The sequence below is a fragment of the Hesperophylax consimilis genome, chromosome 10 (assembly GCF_061612785.1).
Source record: "Hesperophylax consimilis isolate HC1 chromosome 10, BYU_Hcon_1.0, whole genome shotgun sequence".
Classification (NCBI taxonomy): domain Eukaryota; kingdom Metazoa; phylum Arthropoda; class Insecta; order Trichoptera; family Limnephilidae; genus Hesperophylax; species Hesperophylax consimilis.
The window spans coordinates 14418845-14435828 of record NC_142845.1 but is presented as its reverse complement, the minus strand read 5'-3'; the positions used below and the strand labels follow the sequence as shown (position 1 = coordinate 14435828).

Genomic DNA, 16984 nt, shown 5'->3' with positions numbered 1-16984 from the left:
GTCAGAAAGTCGCGCCCCCTTTTCTCTGTAATCATGATTGGGCAATCCAGTCTTCCCGTTGCGACCCCAAAGGAAACCTCCCACACATGTATGCAGTTCCCTGTAATTATATGTGTCTGTTCCGATAGATGGCTCTACTATGACGGTTTATATCATTTACCTCGGGAAAGACCTTGGTCCATCACAAACTAAAGCATTTATCGAGAGATTTTGGCTCTATTTCAAACGAGTCGGGTTTTATTAAATATTTTCACCATTTTCGCTAAATTATTATCGTTTTTTTAATATTAGCACCCTCCCTCTAACATTCATATTTATATTTCCCCCTTTCAAAACATCTTTGAACGCTTGCTACGGGGCCTTAAGAAAAATACTTATCTGAATGATCTCAGTTATTTAGAATATATTTTTAGTAATAGATCATTAGGTAGGTCATGCCAGTTTTTTAAATTTCATTTGCATGACAGTCGTTTCGCCCATTGAAAATCGAAGGCATAATCTATCAATGGGTACCCTTTCTTTCTATAGGTACTAAATACATATTGCGTTTTTCTGAAAATTCCACAACTGCCAACTATTGTCAGTGGAAAGTTACAGGTACATAAATCTCATTAAGGCGATGCACTACGTCGTTTAATATTTTAAATTGAGCCGCTATCAATAACAATCCTTACGTAGATGGCGATAAGGTTTAAATTCCCGCTTAACACCATCCGCCTGTTTTGATTTATGCAAGAAAAAACATGGCCAAAAAGTGCCTTTTATTTTATTTTGTGGATGTTCATGCATTAATATTTAATTTTTTTCGATCATTTTATAAATAACTTAATTTTCCACATTATACAATAAAATCATAAGCGAAAATGGGTTCGTAAGTAGGAGATTTTGAACCTTAAAGCAGTTTTCATAGGCCTTTACATTATTTTTTTCTGGTCTTATAAAAAGACTTATCTAAAAAATACTCGATTATTTCAAAGGCCAAGATATATTCTACTCGCAGTATTTAATTAAAGCATCAGCAAATTTTCAAACCAAAAACCCATGATTTTGCATTACTACGTATCGCATCGCCTTAATGTCGTTATGTATGTCAGATATTGTCTTTATTAAATAAAAACATCTGATTATTATGTTGTATGTTTTACTCACATTGTAAATGTTACGATGTAATCAAAATAAACCCTGGCAGGCCGGACTAATTGTGCTCGCGGGCCGGTGTTGGCTCGCGAGCCGTAGTTTGGAGACCCCTGCAATAGAATATCATAAAAACAACCTACCTTTGTGTACCTATTTATATTTTTTGTGCAACTAATGATGAGGCGTGAGATCTTTACAAACAAATCTGAGATTGAATAAGTTGTTAGAAACTGCTTATACGAGTACATGTATGTATTTTTTAAATTCACAATTAAAATTAAAATCTTGCTGCGTTTAAATTTTTGAGGATGCTTAAGGTTCAGTATTTAAAGTGCTTTGAAGAGGTAATAATTTTTTAATTGGTTTAAACTTTCGGTCAAATTGAAAATAATTTGGGTTAAGTCTCTCATTCGTAAGATTCATCCATTTATATTTTCAACTAATTTGTCTTAATCGATGAGAATCTTAATTTTTTTACCGTCTGAAGCCAGTGAGAGTATGGCATCCCCAATTGTGGTACGTTGTGAGGAGGGGAAGGTGATAGGAAGAGGAAGGTGGGGAAGTACCTGGCTATTCTGATCTGATCACCAAACATGGCTAAAGCCATTACACTGAGAGTATCTTCCACTCTGGAGCACTGAATAATTGGCGAACCAACACGTCTGCCATAAGTCACCGCAAGTGGTTTGATGACTTAGCAGGGGTGCCCGGGGTCATCGGGTGAGGTCTGTTCAGATCTTGGCGAGACCTTCGGCTTGCTAGTCAACAGCCTTACCTTTCGACCACGGAGGCCTATAACAATCAATACTAAAAAATAGTTGTATAATAGTTTCTCTATAAAATGGATATTATCTGATAATTTTTCAACGATAAGGACCTAACATTTGCGTAAAAATCTACTTACTTGTCTGTTTTCCGAATTAATACAAATAATCAACATAACAAAATGAGATGTACTTGAGATATTACGTATCTACAAAAGAAATCCAATCGAATGGTGCAATATTGATTAGTATCTATTTAGGTATTTAATCCAATAAATAGGTCAGTTAAATTGACAGCACAGATTTTGTAAATTCAATATTTTTAATGTATCATCATCAAATCATCATTACATCAAATTTAAACATACTCTAACAACAACCAAAATTTTAAAACCCTCTTATAAGGTTTGTGGGAACCTTATAAGAGAGGTTGACAGTTAAAATGTGGCTTTATATGGTAGATTTACACCTTGATGACGGCCTTTCCGGTGTTCTCTCCGCGGAGCATCCCGACGAATGCTTCGTACATGTTTTCGAATCCGTTAGTGATGGTTTCTCTGTACTTAAGTTTTCCCTCCTTGATCCACTCGAGGTTCTGCTCGATTCCTTCGGTCCAGCGGGACACCCAGCGATTGACAAGGAAGCCCTCCATCTTCAACTCGCTGAAGACAAAGGTGGGCTGCAGGATTGCAACTAAAAAAACATTTACAAAAACATTGCTGTAGCTAGACCGTATGCAAAAGAAGGTATGCAGACGTGCGTCTCTTACGATTCACAGAAAGGGCGTGATTTATTAGTATTTTGCTAGCGTTCGTTGGTGGCTCGCCATGCCGCACTCGCCTCCTGCATAGCGCTTCGTTCAAGTAGACGATAGGGAATGTTTTTTGATTTTGGTCGAACTGTGAGTTATGCTTTACAATTTTTTTTTGGATATTCATTTTCCAAAATTTTACAGCCATGCAAAACTTGCATTTTTATATTTGATGCTGCTGTGTTCATAATCGGTAGGACTATGGCACTCATTGTTTGGGGAATATTGGGAGGCTGAAGATAAACATTGTAAAGTATCTGGTTATTCAAATCTGGTTACTAAACATAAACGATTTCAAGCATCGATTCTCAATTATTCACCAGACCGATACTAATATCCGCCCTGGAAAGAGTTTCAATGTATTATATTTTAGTGTATTTAAACTTCACTATAACATTTTCATAACTTTTCAAAAGTAGTTGTAATATAAAAGGTGTCCGGGGGTAAAGTGAAAAAGATAAATATAACTTTTTTCGAAATTCCAATGTTTATTTTCTCATACAATATTTTTTTTCCATTTAAGAATATTTATTTTCCCATAAAAATAATTTTGACCTTAATACGTTGGAATTTCTTAAAAGTTATTTTATCTTTTTAACTTATACTATCATGTAGAATCACCCCCGAAGTTAGCGCACTTTACCCCCGGACACCCTGTGTAAGTTCTCCTCTCCCGATCACAAGCATCAGCTATATCAGGAGATTTTTTTTAAATTTGCAAAAAAAAAAAAAAAATATATTATTTAATAAAAAAATATAAGATATATTATGTGAAAAAACAAATAAATTTAAATTATTTTCTTTGTCCAAGCCAAGATTTAGTCCCGCAATCTGTGAGTCCAGAAATCATGGACATAACACTGCCATTCTCTGTTTGGCAAAATAATAACGTTACTGATTTTCAGGATGGGAGTAATTAATCTATATAAGTAAAAACAATATATGTTCGTTAGTTCAAAATCTTAAATCTCCTCAAGTTCGTCACCGATTGTTTAGGCAATCGAAAGTATGTTTCAAGAAATACACCAACAATGTTGAAAATTCTATTTTAACAAATATTAATAAATTTTGGAATTACGCTAACTCCTTTCGGAAAAATAACTCTAACTTTCCCGGTACAATGTTTTATGGGAAAAAAGTGGGTCATGACAAAAACGATATTGTAAATTTATTTGCAGATTTCTTCAAGAGTGTATATGTTGAAGACAATTACAACATATTATCTGATAAACCCCAATTTACCGAAAGCTCACTCAACTTGCATAACATCCATGTGGTAGTAGATGATGTTGTGACTTTTATCAAACAGCTGGATACCAGGTCGAATTCGGGGCCAGATATGATTCCCTCAATATTACTTAAAAACTGTATTCATGTTCTAGCTCTTCCTATTACTATAATTTTCAATTTATCCTTATCTACAGGTTGTTTTCCTGAAATTTGGAAAAGTAGCTTTATAACACCTATTTTTAAAAAAGGAGATAAATGTCAAATTGAAAATTATAGACCCATATGTATTATGTCATCACTACCTAAACTTTTAGAAAAGATTATATTAAGTAAAATCATGCATCAAATTAAACCAATTATATCAACATTTCAACATGGTTTTATGCCAGACAGATCTACGTCATCTAACTTATTGCTTTACGAAAATTTTATTTCTAATGCACTTTCCAAGGGTCTTCAAGTTGATACAATTTATACTGACTTTAGCAAAGCCTTTGATACTGTTTCTCATCGCATTTTAATGGAAAAATTAGAACACTTGGGAATAAGCGGCAACTTTCTCGAATGGCTTAGAAGTTACTTATCATACAGAAAATTATCTGTAAAAATTACCTCCACAACTTCTTATACTTTTTTTGCCTTAAGTGGGGTCCCCCAAGGTTCCCACCTAGGACCAATTCTTTTCCTACTATTTATTAATGACATTTCACTAATTTTCGATAATATTCACTTTCTTCTATTCGCCGATGATCTAAAGATGTTTAAATCGATCGGTAATTCTTCTGATTGTTTAACTCTACAAATGAACTTAAATAAACTTTATGAATGGTGCATCGTAAACAAATTACATCTTAATATCAACAAATGCCAAACGATCAGTTTCCATAGATCTAAAACCCCTTTATTATTCGACTACTCAATTAACAATGCCAATCTAAAAAGAGTTTTTGAATTCAATGACCTTGGAGTTATCTTTGACTCCAAATTACGCTTCTTGAATCACATTAATAGCATTACCAGTAAGGGATTACAAATGCTTGGATTTATTCTCAGAATCGCTAAAGACTTTAATAACATAAAAACTATAAAATTACTGTACACGTCTCTGGTTAGAAGTCAGGTTGAATACAATGCAACCATTTGGTGTCCTCATTTCAACTCTCATTGTTTACAAATTGAAAAAATTCAAAATAAATTTTTACGTTTTATTAATTTCAAAATTGGTATTCCTATTATTGAAATCAATTATGTCAATTTACGCAGTAAACTTAACTTATTGAAATTATCTGAAAGGCGAAAAATATCTGATCTTCTTTTATTATATAAAATTGTGCATTCAAGGTTAGACTGCCCTGACACTATAAACTTGCTATCTTTACATATACCTCCAAAATATACTAGACGGAATATTTTATTCTACAACAATAACTTCGCCACGAATTCTGTGTTAGAAAGAATACATAGGTTGGGCAATGAACTAAATGATGTCGCTGACATATTTAATTTAAACTTTAATACATTTAAAGCCAAATTAGTCTACCACTTTTTAAATGTAAATAATGTATAAGAAATCATTATATTTTATTTCGATTTTCTATTGTTTGTTTTATACTGTTGCTAAAAATGAAATTTGTAATTTTTATGTACTTAAAAGCCCAATAGGGCGTCAATAAATAAATAAATAAATTTAGACAAAACATAGCATTGTTGCTATTGTTTCTCTATCTGCACATACAGGAACCACAGCAACGCGTGGCGGGGTACAGGTAGTAAGTAATGAATGCACAGTAATAAATAGTTACCTTGAGGAAGTTTAGCAGGATCTTCATTGTAGGTGGAGATGGAACCGCAAACTGCTATTCTTCCAAAACGGTTCATCTTATTAAGAATTATAGAACTCAACTCTCCTCCAACCTAGAATCAAGGTACAACCCGTATTTCCATTAATCGCTTTTTAAATTTAATAAACGCCGGAAATCCGTTATTGAATTACATATGTACTTGTAGCGTTTTTTTTTTAATTGATGATCTATGGTTCAATAGGTTCTATCACACATACGCTTCGGAGCGGCGGTACCACGCGCCATTCCAGGCCGCCGCACAGTGGGCTGAAAATCGCCTTTCATAGACATAGAGACTTGAATTTTCAAGGGTATTTTTTTTGGCTAGAAATGGATTCTGCTGATCATTACTATGCTATAAAATGTCGTACGAAGCAATTGCGTGTACAAATGAAGGAGTTATAATTTTTTTAAGAAAAATTTGTATGGCGCTGACATTAAAAATGGCTATCTCTGGTATCATAAGGTTGGCCGTTCTATCTTTACACACAGATAATACTACTATTTATTTGTATTTTTTTGACATACTTCATATTGTGGCGCAAAGTGCGATTTTTTTTTAAAAAATCCTAAAGTTGAAAAAAAATCTTTTTTTTGTTGATGAATCATTTTAATGCTTAAATGCTTTACATATGAGTATGCTTTGTCTAGTTTACAATATTTTATTTACACTGCAAGCCAAAACACTGTGCACAGTGGGCTGAAAATCGCCTTTCATAGACATAGAGACTTGAATTTTCAAGGGTATTTTTTTTGGCTAGCAATGGATTCTGCTGATCATTAATATGCTATAAAATTTTGTATGAAGGAATTGCGTCTACAAATGAAGGAGTCATCATTTTTTTAAGAAAAAATTGTATGGAGCTGACATTAAAAATGAGGCTATCTCTGGAATCATAAGGTTGACCATTATATCCTTACATACAAATATACTACTATTTATTTGTATTTTTTTGACATATTTTGTACTGTGGCGAAACTTGTGATTTTTTTTTTTAAATCCTCAAAGTTGAAAAAAAAACTTTTTTATGTTGAAGATTCATTTTAATGCTTAACTGCTTTACATATGAGTATGCTTTGTCTAGTTTACAATATTTTATTTACACTGCAAGCCTAAAAGCATATAAGCATTAAAATGAATCATCAACATTAAAAAGGGTTTTTTTCAACTTTGAGGATTTAAAAAAAAATAATCGCATCTTGCGCCACAATATGAAGTATGTCAAAAAAATACAAATAAATAGTAGTATTATCTGTGTGTAAAGATAGAACGGCCAACCTTATGATTCCAGAGATAGCCTCATTTTTAATGTCAGCGCCATACAATTTTTTCTTAAAAAAATTATAACTCCTTCATTTGTACACGCAATTTCTTCGTACGACATTTTATAGCATAGTAATAATCAGCAGAATCCATTTTTAGCAAAAAAAAATACCCTTGAAAGTTCAAGTCTCTATGTCTACGAAAGGCGATTTTCAGCCCACCGTGCGCCGCGCAGAAAACTAAAGTCCGAAAGCAAGGTAACGTGTAATCGTGAGACTTTTTTGCTCGGCGGCTTGGAGCGGCGCATCGTACCGACGCTCCGAAGTGTATGTGTGAAAGTTCATCGATTATTCCCGAAAAACTTTATAAAATTTACTATAAAAAATATAAGTATTCTTTATATTTTTAAAAAGAAAAATAGTTACATTATCAAAGTAGCAGTCTATTCCGTTGGGGGCGGCCTCCTTCAGAGCTGCTGTGACATTTACTGTCTTGTAATTGAAGGCTTGATCGAAACCCATCTCTTCTTTCAGCCATTTGCATTTGGCATCAGAGCCAGCAAATCCGATGACTTTGCAACCTGCATTACACAAAGAAATATTATAAAACACTAGCAGATAAAAACTCAACAGTTTTTGAAAATAACAGAGGGCGCCACATCTGTTTACAACAATCCTAAACCATACAGTTATTAATATAATAATACTATCAGAGACACAATTTCATTTATATGTAGTCCCGACGGCTGTTCTTCTTCTTCAAATATTGGTGAAGATTTGTCGGAGGTCATAATGGAAAGATGAGGTTATTGTTAGTCAACTGCACCAGGATTCACTTGATTCAGCGCAGATGTGCCTCTGAGATACTGGTGAAGTGGGCATTCTTCTACCATTAGTTGTGTAGCTTGTATGTACAGTAGTCACGCGATTCATAATTTAATTTGTGCACCATGACGCACGGCGACTACGGCTTTTAGATGTTATTTTCTTATTTTTTTTACAAAGAACATCTAAATAAACACAACAAAATAAAAAACAAAACAAAATCAAAGTAAAATCAAAAAACAAAATCAAAAAGAAAATAGAAGACATAATAAAACACAACTTCTTAAACAAAACAATGTCCAAACGAAATAAAGTGGAAACTAGACCCTCCACCATGCAATATGGAAAAATATAATACTAGGAAAATTACATTATTAATTTTGGTACGTTGTGAGGCTAAATAGAGCTAATACTCTAAATATGCTTTAGACACATTAATAAGCCTCCTGAGAGAACTAACACGAGCACACGTAATGTGCAATTATAGGAATACCAACAATTTCAGTAGAAAATCATTCCCACGTGTAAAAACCAATAATCACAATAAAACAGAAATTGCCCTTCAGCCATTGACTAAATAAGATACATATATACATCAATGCCCTTTTTAACATTTTATTTAGCAAATCGTACTGTTGCTGTTGAATAAAAACATATGTGAGCATTTCTAAAAAAATACCATTTTCAAGAACTTGGCACAATTTAAGAAATATTACAATATTTTTATTTTTTTAGAAATGCCCACTTGAAAAACATTTTGGTTTCGGGTTAGCGCTATCAAGTTACCTTAAATTATAACTGACAAACCTCTGATTTTGGCAATCTGTCCAACGAGAGAACCAACGGCTCCTGCAGCTCCTGTTACTACGACAGTCTCTCCTTCCTTGGGCTGGCACAGCTCTAGTAAACCGAAATAGGCGGTGTTTCTATGCATAAAAGAAAAATAAAACATTACTCTACACGAACACATACACATATATACTGTATTTTTATTAGATTATTATTGTACGTCTGTTCAGCATTGGTATATTTTAGCCAGGCTCAAGCTCAGTTTGATACCTCCACACCAAGCGCATAACTTTCATTGGCTCAGCCACTTTGACAGTCCGTGCAATTTGGTCGTAACTCAGCACGTACAGTTATTGGCACGCTTCCATGTCATATATCCCTCTATTTCCATGTTCATTATATTTTTCTCACCCTGGCATGCCAAGGACTCCAATTCCGAGGGAAGCAGGGAGGTCTCCTAGGTCAGGAAGGATGTAGGTTCGGGCAGTGAGGGATGGCTTGTCGAAGTTCTTGCCACCATCGATAGTGTAGTCCCTCCAGCCGTAGTTTGAGACCACCAACCGTCCAACGGGGAAATCTTTATTTTTGCTCTCGGCGATTCTGTCGAGAGAAACGAATATGGTTTATTTATCCAAATGGAAGAAAACCTGTAAGTATATTTCTAGATATTGATGAAACAAGGTGTTCAGGTATGACGGGTTGGGGAAATAAGAACATAGTCAACCCAAAACGTTAAATTAGTTAATAATGCCATCTGGTGGCGAGTTGGGCGCACTCTCGAATCGTGTACTTCAAAAATAATTCTATTTGACCAGGAATCTAATAATTCTAATAATCTAATAATTCCTGGTTGGGATTTATAAAAAAATGGCATTCTCGTCGTATAAATTTATAGGTGTAATGTTTCTATCTGCCTTGAAAATTATTTTGTGCATTTCTGAGCTATTAGCTTTCCTATAGAAAAAAGTTCTTAACATTTTTACCAGATTGTGTTTCAAAGAAGTTATTTTGACTATACCTCTACCTCCTAATTTTCTAGGTAAATTAATTCGTTCTATAGCTGAATTTGGATTATGGCAATTACACTTTGTTAGTGTAGTTCTAATTAAGCATTCTAAGTTATCTAAATCTGTATTGGACCATTTAATTATATTATATTATCATTAATGCCCCCACTCTTAAAGCAGTGTTCGACTCCTCACTGTCGTCCAGTCACCATGTCACCAAGTTCATGCCTCTTAACATGTACTCTGTATCCTGCAGGCATAAAATAGTCAAGCCTCTTAGTTGGTCAACAGTATTTCATCCTCGCTACATGCTCTCCAGCATCCATCCTAGTTTTATAAACAGACATTTTTTTCAGATACTTTATATAATAATTATAATTTAATATATTGTAATGCGTACGTAAAAAAAAATAATGTCTGACAAACGGAATAACACCACGAGGTGTATACGTGTATGATAATATCATATAGTTGAGATATGAACACAAAAACTTTGAAGATAATAATTTATGTATGCAATGACATAATGATGATTTGCAGAAATATTTGAGTCATTCAAGTACCTATACGCTCAACACAAATCTGATGACTTTATATAGCTGCAAATACCCTCAAACAGTGAACTTTGAAGTCATGAAAATTGCACAGAATTATTATTTTTTTTTTTTAGTTAAAAATTTCCGGGTGGCGATAACCTGATAATATTTATAAACAATCCTACTACAACCACAGTAAGCGGAAAATTTTGTTTGTGTTGTGATGGACGACTTAGCCAGCCGAGGAATTGAGCACACTACTACCCAAACGCAATGTCAACTCAGCCACTGACCGGTCAATTAGTTTCCACATCAATACATATATTTTGATGCCATTTTTATTTTTTTTTAATTCCATTATTTTTCCCAATTTTTACATTAAATACATACAATATTATATAAATCAATACGAATAATGGGAACCCACTAAGGCGCAGCCTGTGCGTAGGTAATATATTTAAGTTATTATATTATTGCACCTAGAAATAAACAAACTGTGGGCATATAAAACAAAAACAAGATTATATTTTGTCTAAGCGGTTTGTATAAAAAGTGTTTACAATAGTGTTTAGTGTAATATATGGTGAATATTTTATGAGAAACATAAATTGATACAAATTAAATTAAAAAAAGTTTCAACTGCTGTGTCGAAAAGCCATAATTTTAACTCTTAAATATTGAGGAAGTTTAGTAATCACTTGAATATTTTTCGGTAAAAGATTGAATGTACGAGGTCCAATGAAACTGCAGTGTGTTTGCATTTGTTTTGTGTTCGTTTGGGGAGTATAAAATACATTATTATTTTGTAGTAATCCAGCACTATAAGGTTTTAGATAGAAGTACTGTATAGTCCTTCTAAATGTTTTTGTTATCTAGTTTATAACCCAATCTGTAATAGTGAAATAACATACGAGTAGCATAATATATTGATTAGGCTCACCTAGCAACCTGAGATCCGATCATATCAGATCCCACCGGGAACCTTATCATGTAAGCCCTCATGTATGGGTCCACGCTCAGGTACTCGGCTTTACAAAGGAATTCTGAAAACAACAAAATTTTAATAGTTTATTTAACTTCCTCTAAATCATTTATCTTGAAATTATTTAAGGATTGACTTAGTTTGTTACATAATATTGATAATTATTATCATCGGTGTTGAAATTGATTTGTATGTATTGAACATTTCGGCTTTCTTAAAAGAATTTGTTTTTATAGTGTTCAATCTCCAAATTAGTAATTTCCGAAATATGAAAATAATTGAAGAAGAAGACAATACTGATACATAGAACAAGACATAGAAAAAAATCACGGTCACAACTAGGAATCGAATCCAGGATCTCTTGTCTTTCCGAAACAGGCATCTCAACCACTAGACCATTGGTACCTATTTATAAAATGTCATATTTGTCGATCTCATATTTCAAATTCAGAATTAACAATATCATCTGGCCTGATCATGGGTTCGATTCCTAGTTGTGACCGTTATCTTTTTTATTTGATGTGTCTTATTCTGTTTCATGTTTCGTTTGGATTTATAAGCATTGTCTTCTTCTTCAATGATATACATTACATTAATGAGCATAACCTTCAAAATAAGTTAAATAAAAAGTAGAAATAATAATTTAATTTTTTTATAATGCTGTTATTGTAAACCATCAGAAGTTGTAATAATTTGTAACTAAAAAAATATCTACTCGTAATAAATAACTTGTGTTTAACAAATTACTAATGATTAGAGACACCCATTCATGGCATTAACGATATTTTCGCGAATTAAAGCGATAAATAGTGTTTTTAGCGATAATAAAAAAGATTTTTTAGTCGCTATAATCTTGTATTAACAGATCGTAGAACGAACATGACACACTACTGTAGAAAAATGTGCCATGTTGAGTTTCAATCAATAATACAATAAACATATTTCAAGTGAATTTGCCAATTCAATTGTTTTTCCCCTCTTGCCGACTCACATTCCTCGGAGTTATCCTATTTAGCTATAAACGCTATGAAAAACGAAAAATTAAAGGTATAAACGCTATTTTTTCAATAATTAATGCTACATTTCTCAAAAAATAAAGCTATGAATGGGTGTATGTTCCTAAATATTACTTAAGATGAAAGGCTTATTTCTTATCACTTACTTATAACTTTTCTAAAAAGGTGTCAACTTATAACCTCAAAGGGCTCATTGACAAATATTCCCAAAAACGAAGAGAGTGTAGTTATTTAAAACACACATAATCAGAATAACCACGCTGTATGAACTTTTTTGTTGATTTTTTTTGTCTTTTTTTTTGAAATGCCAATTGTTGTTTCAAAATCTACTTATTAAAATTATCTTAAAATCCCACTCTAAAATCGATTATATTTACTAAAAATAATGAAACAAAAAAGTTGTTCGGATAATTAGCGTATGGGATATTTGATACAACGTCAAAAAATCGTAAAATTTTTGTGATATTTGAACAGCCCATAATACAGCCCACCGCTGTAATTATTATAATAATGACGTATTTTTAACAGTAAATTAAGCTATTCATGCAGACATGTGTGCAATACAAGCCATTGTACTCGTATCCAGAGTTTTTATATTCTGTGGCACAAAAAACGATACATTTTTGCAGAATTGCATCAATGCATGCATAAATAAACCAATCACAATGCATGGTTTATTCCAAAGTCGTCAGAGAAGCTGCATACACCAAATAAAAAATATTTTCTGAAGTAATATTTAGCGTAAGCGATTCTGAACTTATTCTTCATAAAGTTCCTTTGTACATAAGGTTAAGATCACTAAAAATTTTCAAATCAATTTTTGGGTGGAGGACACCGATGTCCCATCCACAGGATATTTTCAAAAAATCATTTCTATGGATATAATGGATGTTCTGGGGAAACTACTCATGTTATAATACAGACTATTTTTATAAATATTTAAACACATTATCTGATAAGACGGTACAATTTACGAAAACATAATTTTGCAAAAAACAAGTAAGTTGTTACGAAAATAGAATCAGCTGGCGTACCACGATAATTTAGTGCTAGTATCGTGCCTGCGAAGTCAACATATCATTTTCTTTTGTGCTCTCTACCCCGAAATTATTTCGTTGCTGCATGTTTGAATACATAAAATGAACAATGAAAAAGATAAAACTGTGTTAAAACCGTTTTAAAATATTACATTTTATTTATTTCACAAAATATTTAGTCCAAATTTTCAAGGAACCAATTTCCGAACTAAGCCAAGGTTCATGTTGATATCTCAAAACTTATTTATTAGATAGCGATCTTTGTGAATCATTATGTTATCAGTTATGATCAATAGTTATCATTACAGATAACGATGATTTGATTCATTTTTGATTACCTACATTCAAAAGTGATTGGCTTCATAGTTTCATATATCGTAAAATAGACTGATTATTTCAAAGAATTTAAAGAATTCATCAAGTTTTAAAGTTAAAATTCAAGTTCTGTTATTATTTCACCAAGGGCTATTTGTTTCCATCGATGTATTCGCATTACTTGGATAATGACAGAACTTGAATAGGAATTTCACAGAACTTGAATTTTAACTTTGATGAATTGTTCAAATTCTGTCAAACAAACTGGCAATTTGACACGTTGCAATTTTTTTAAATAACAAACCTTCCCGGGTTACAGATAATCTGATAATATTTGAAAATCTTCTACTAGCATCACGGTAAGCGGTAAATGTTTTTCTGATACCGGTACCTATCGTATAACAAAACACACGTAAATTGTGTAGACCTACAATTAGAGTTTATAACTAGTTTTAGGGAAGTAGGATTAGGTAGTTTTAGTTAGGGAGTTGTAGGTCATTTGCTCATCTAAATATAATACATCAATGGCTGTCAGCTATCAGACATCATAATAATAAAAACCAAGTATTACAGAATATTAACAAACAAAAATTGAGCTCTGCAAATTAAACACGAAAATCAGAAGCAAATATAATTTATTTTGTTTTCGTAAATAATACATACAATGTCTTATCAACTCATTATGATTTGGAAATGAAAATCATATAAAAAATCAAAATATACATGATTTAACCTTGACCTTTGTGCTTTACTAGAGTGAAGTATGTAAATAATTTTCCAATTTCTAGACAGGAATGCAATTAATTACATGATTATTAAATTTACATAGCAGATACAATTTTTAAAATACTTTCAAGGCGATGATACGCTGTATACTTGACCGAGTTCAGAGTTGTTTAACTGCCGAGTAATGTTAAATTTTAAGGTTAGCATCTGAGTGGTTTATTTATGGTTAGCATGGTAATCTATTAATTAATTGATCTAAGCCTACGTAGGTACTTTCTTCTGCATTTTTTTAATTACAGCATAACTAGGTACCTATACAACTACTTCTCTCTATAAATACATAGAGATTTTAATTTTAAATAAGTGGGCATTTTACTTCTGTAAACAACTACTGACAATTTTAACTCATTCGTGAAACCTCTTTATGATATTTTTATGCCTACCCAATAAATGATTAGGTTTATTGTATTTTGCAGTCAGACCACAAAACTTGATAAAGTTTTGAAAAAAATATCGTTAAGGCGAAGCTTAATGCTAAATCACTATTTTGATTAATCTTTATTACCAGTTGGTGTACATTATGAATACCAAAAAATATGCTTTAGATAAATTGAAAGTTTTCCTATCGTTTCGCTTTAGTAGAATACAAATAAAAAAATAAATTACTGAATAAAAAATATAAATGTAACATCTATAACAGTTTCACTTGGTTAACTTTTTTGCTTTCTTGTAAAATTATTTAAAAAATAAATAAAAACCAGTTTTGTGCTTGAAATCGAACGTTTCTAGACTCCGTTTGTCAAGCGATTTTAATGCCTATTACCTACAATATAAGGTATACCAAGAATATACACATTTTTGGCTTGTAGCTTCCTCTTTAAATGTTTTTCAAACGGATTAAAAGATAATTTTACCTACAGAGCAGGTTTTTTTTTTTAATTTAAAAAGAAGGACAAAAATTCCCGGGCTACGAATAACCTGACAATAATTTGAAAATCTCCTACTACCATCACAGTAAACGGAAAATGTCGCTTTGATCGTGATGGATGAGTCAAGCCAGACACCTAACAGGTCAATATTCATATAAATTTCTTTTATGTATCGGAAAACGAGGTGTGACCCCTTTTTCTCATGTTTACATTATTTATTGTTAAAACAGTATAAAGCTACGTTTATACGAAATAAAAAAATAAAAATAAGAAGTTTTTTTATAGGAGCTATCAATTTTTGAATATTTGCAAAACAATATTAGTTGCGTGAATACCGCCTGAAGTTTCGTGACATAACCTACTTAGTTAGTTGGTGACATAGGTATCATTAAAGTTGGTCATGATAATATGATGTTACGTAAAACAGTTATCAAGTAGGTACCCATATCATAGAGAAAAAAAAACATTTCTAAAATCGGCAAAATAGAATTAAAGAACCATGTAATGAAATAGGGTAAGTACCTCCATCCTGTAGCGGGGGGAGTTCTTCTTCCACAATCTTGAAGTCGGACTTCTTGGGTTCCCCCTGGAAATGCTTGACGAGAACGTATTTCCTTGCCCTGACCATGTTTGTTGCTGTCGTAGTCTGTTGTGTAACTGAATGTCCCACCGGCCGCGGTGTGAATTAATTATACTGATTGACTATTGGCCCATCAGCCGGCGTACAAAGTTCAAGGTAGCACCCACTGGGGCAGGGATGTAACAAGTTATTTTGCAGATTTAAAAATTTCCAATTTTTTTTAATCGATATTTTACAGTTTTTTTACGTTAAGTTTGCGGTTTACTTTTAGGTTATTTTATTAAAATTTCTTGAATTGTTAATTTATTCTTAAATTAATATTAAGATATTATTTAATTGTTCTTAAATTTTTGGCAGTTAATTTCGCTAACTGAGAATGTGAAAAAAATTCCAAAACTCCAAACTCCAAAACTCCAAACATTTCACTCTCGCTATAGAAGGTGCTTTGGGACCCGATATAGTAGGCATAAGTAATAGGAGTAATACGTTAAGTAATATTAATAATTATTAATTAGTAATTACTAATTAAGTAAGGGTAGGAAATTAATGTATTATTGGCATAGAGTTAATCGGCGTTATAAAGTAACCTTTTGTTTATGCCATTGGGATGCTATGCAGTAGGTCGGAGTGTTTTTTAGTTTCCAGAATTTACATTTTTTATTATTTCAAAAATTTTCATATCCTTTCCAGGAATCACACCTGTAAGCCATAGCGGCAGGGTAAAAAACTAACTAATATTATCTGTAATGTCCCATTCAGACATAGCGATTTTAGTTGAACAACTTTTATCAGTCAAAAACGTCGTATGTGGGCCAGAAAATGGATTATAAGGAGAAACGAATTGTGTGCTTCTAACACTATATTGAAAGAGATGGCGTAAGAAGATACCGAAGGCTATCGAAATAATTTGCGAATTTTTGAAGAACCATTTGATGTAAGATATATTACTGTTATCTAAAATTTAAGAAAAATCCAAAAATAGGACACCGTTATGCGCTCGGCCGTCCTGACAAAAACTAAGTTAAACTAAGTTAACAAATTACGCTGAGATACCTGGCAACGGGGAATTCTTTTTCAAGTCTGGCTTATATGTACAAAGTTCCAAAAAAATACGACATCATTGTTTATAAAATAAGTGTTCGTTACAATAGTTGATGCCCTAAAATTTGTTATGATGGTAAAAAAAATTATATCTT

General features: G+C 32.4%; 1 protein-coding gene across 1 annotated transcript; it reads right to left on the bottom strand.

The window, feature by feature from the left end:
• Positions 1-2207: 2207 nt before the first annotated feature.
• Positions 2208-15887, bottom strand: LOC149420334 (prostaglandin reductase 1-like). Its single transcript, XM_089636089.1, has 7 exons — positions 15731-15887; positions 11144-11246; positions 9072-9260; positions 8679-8797; positions 7473-7627; positions 5745-5856; positions 2208-2594 (listed from the first exon to the last, which is right to left on the bottom strand). Exons 1-7 carry the CDS (start codon positions 15834-15836, stop codon positions 2365-2367), a joined length of 1014 nt encoding a protein of 337 aa, XP_089492215.1. The 5' UTR covers positions 15837-15887; the 3' UTR covers positions 2208-2364.
• Positions 15888-16984: the final 1097 nt, after the last annotated feature.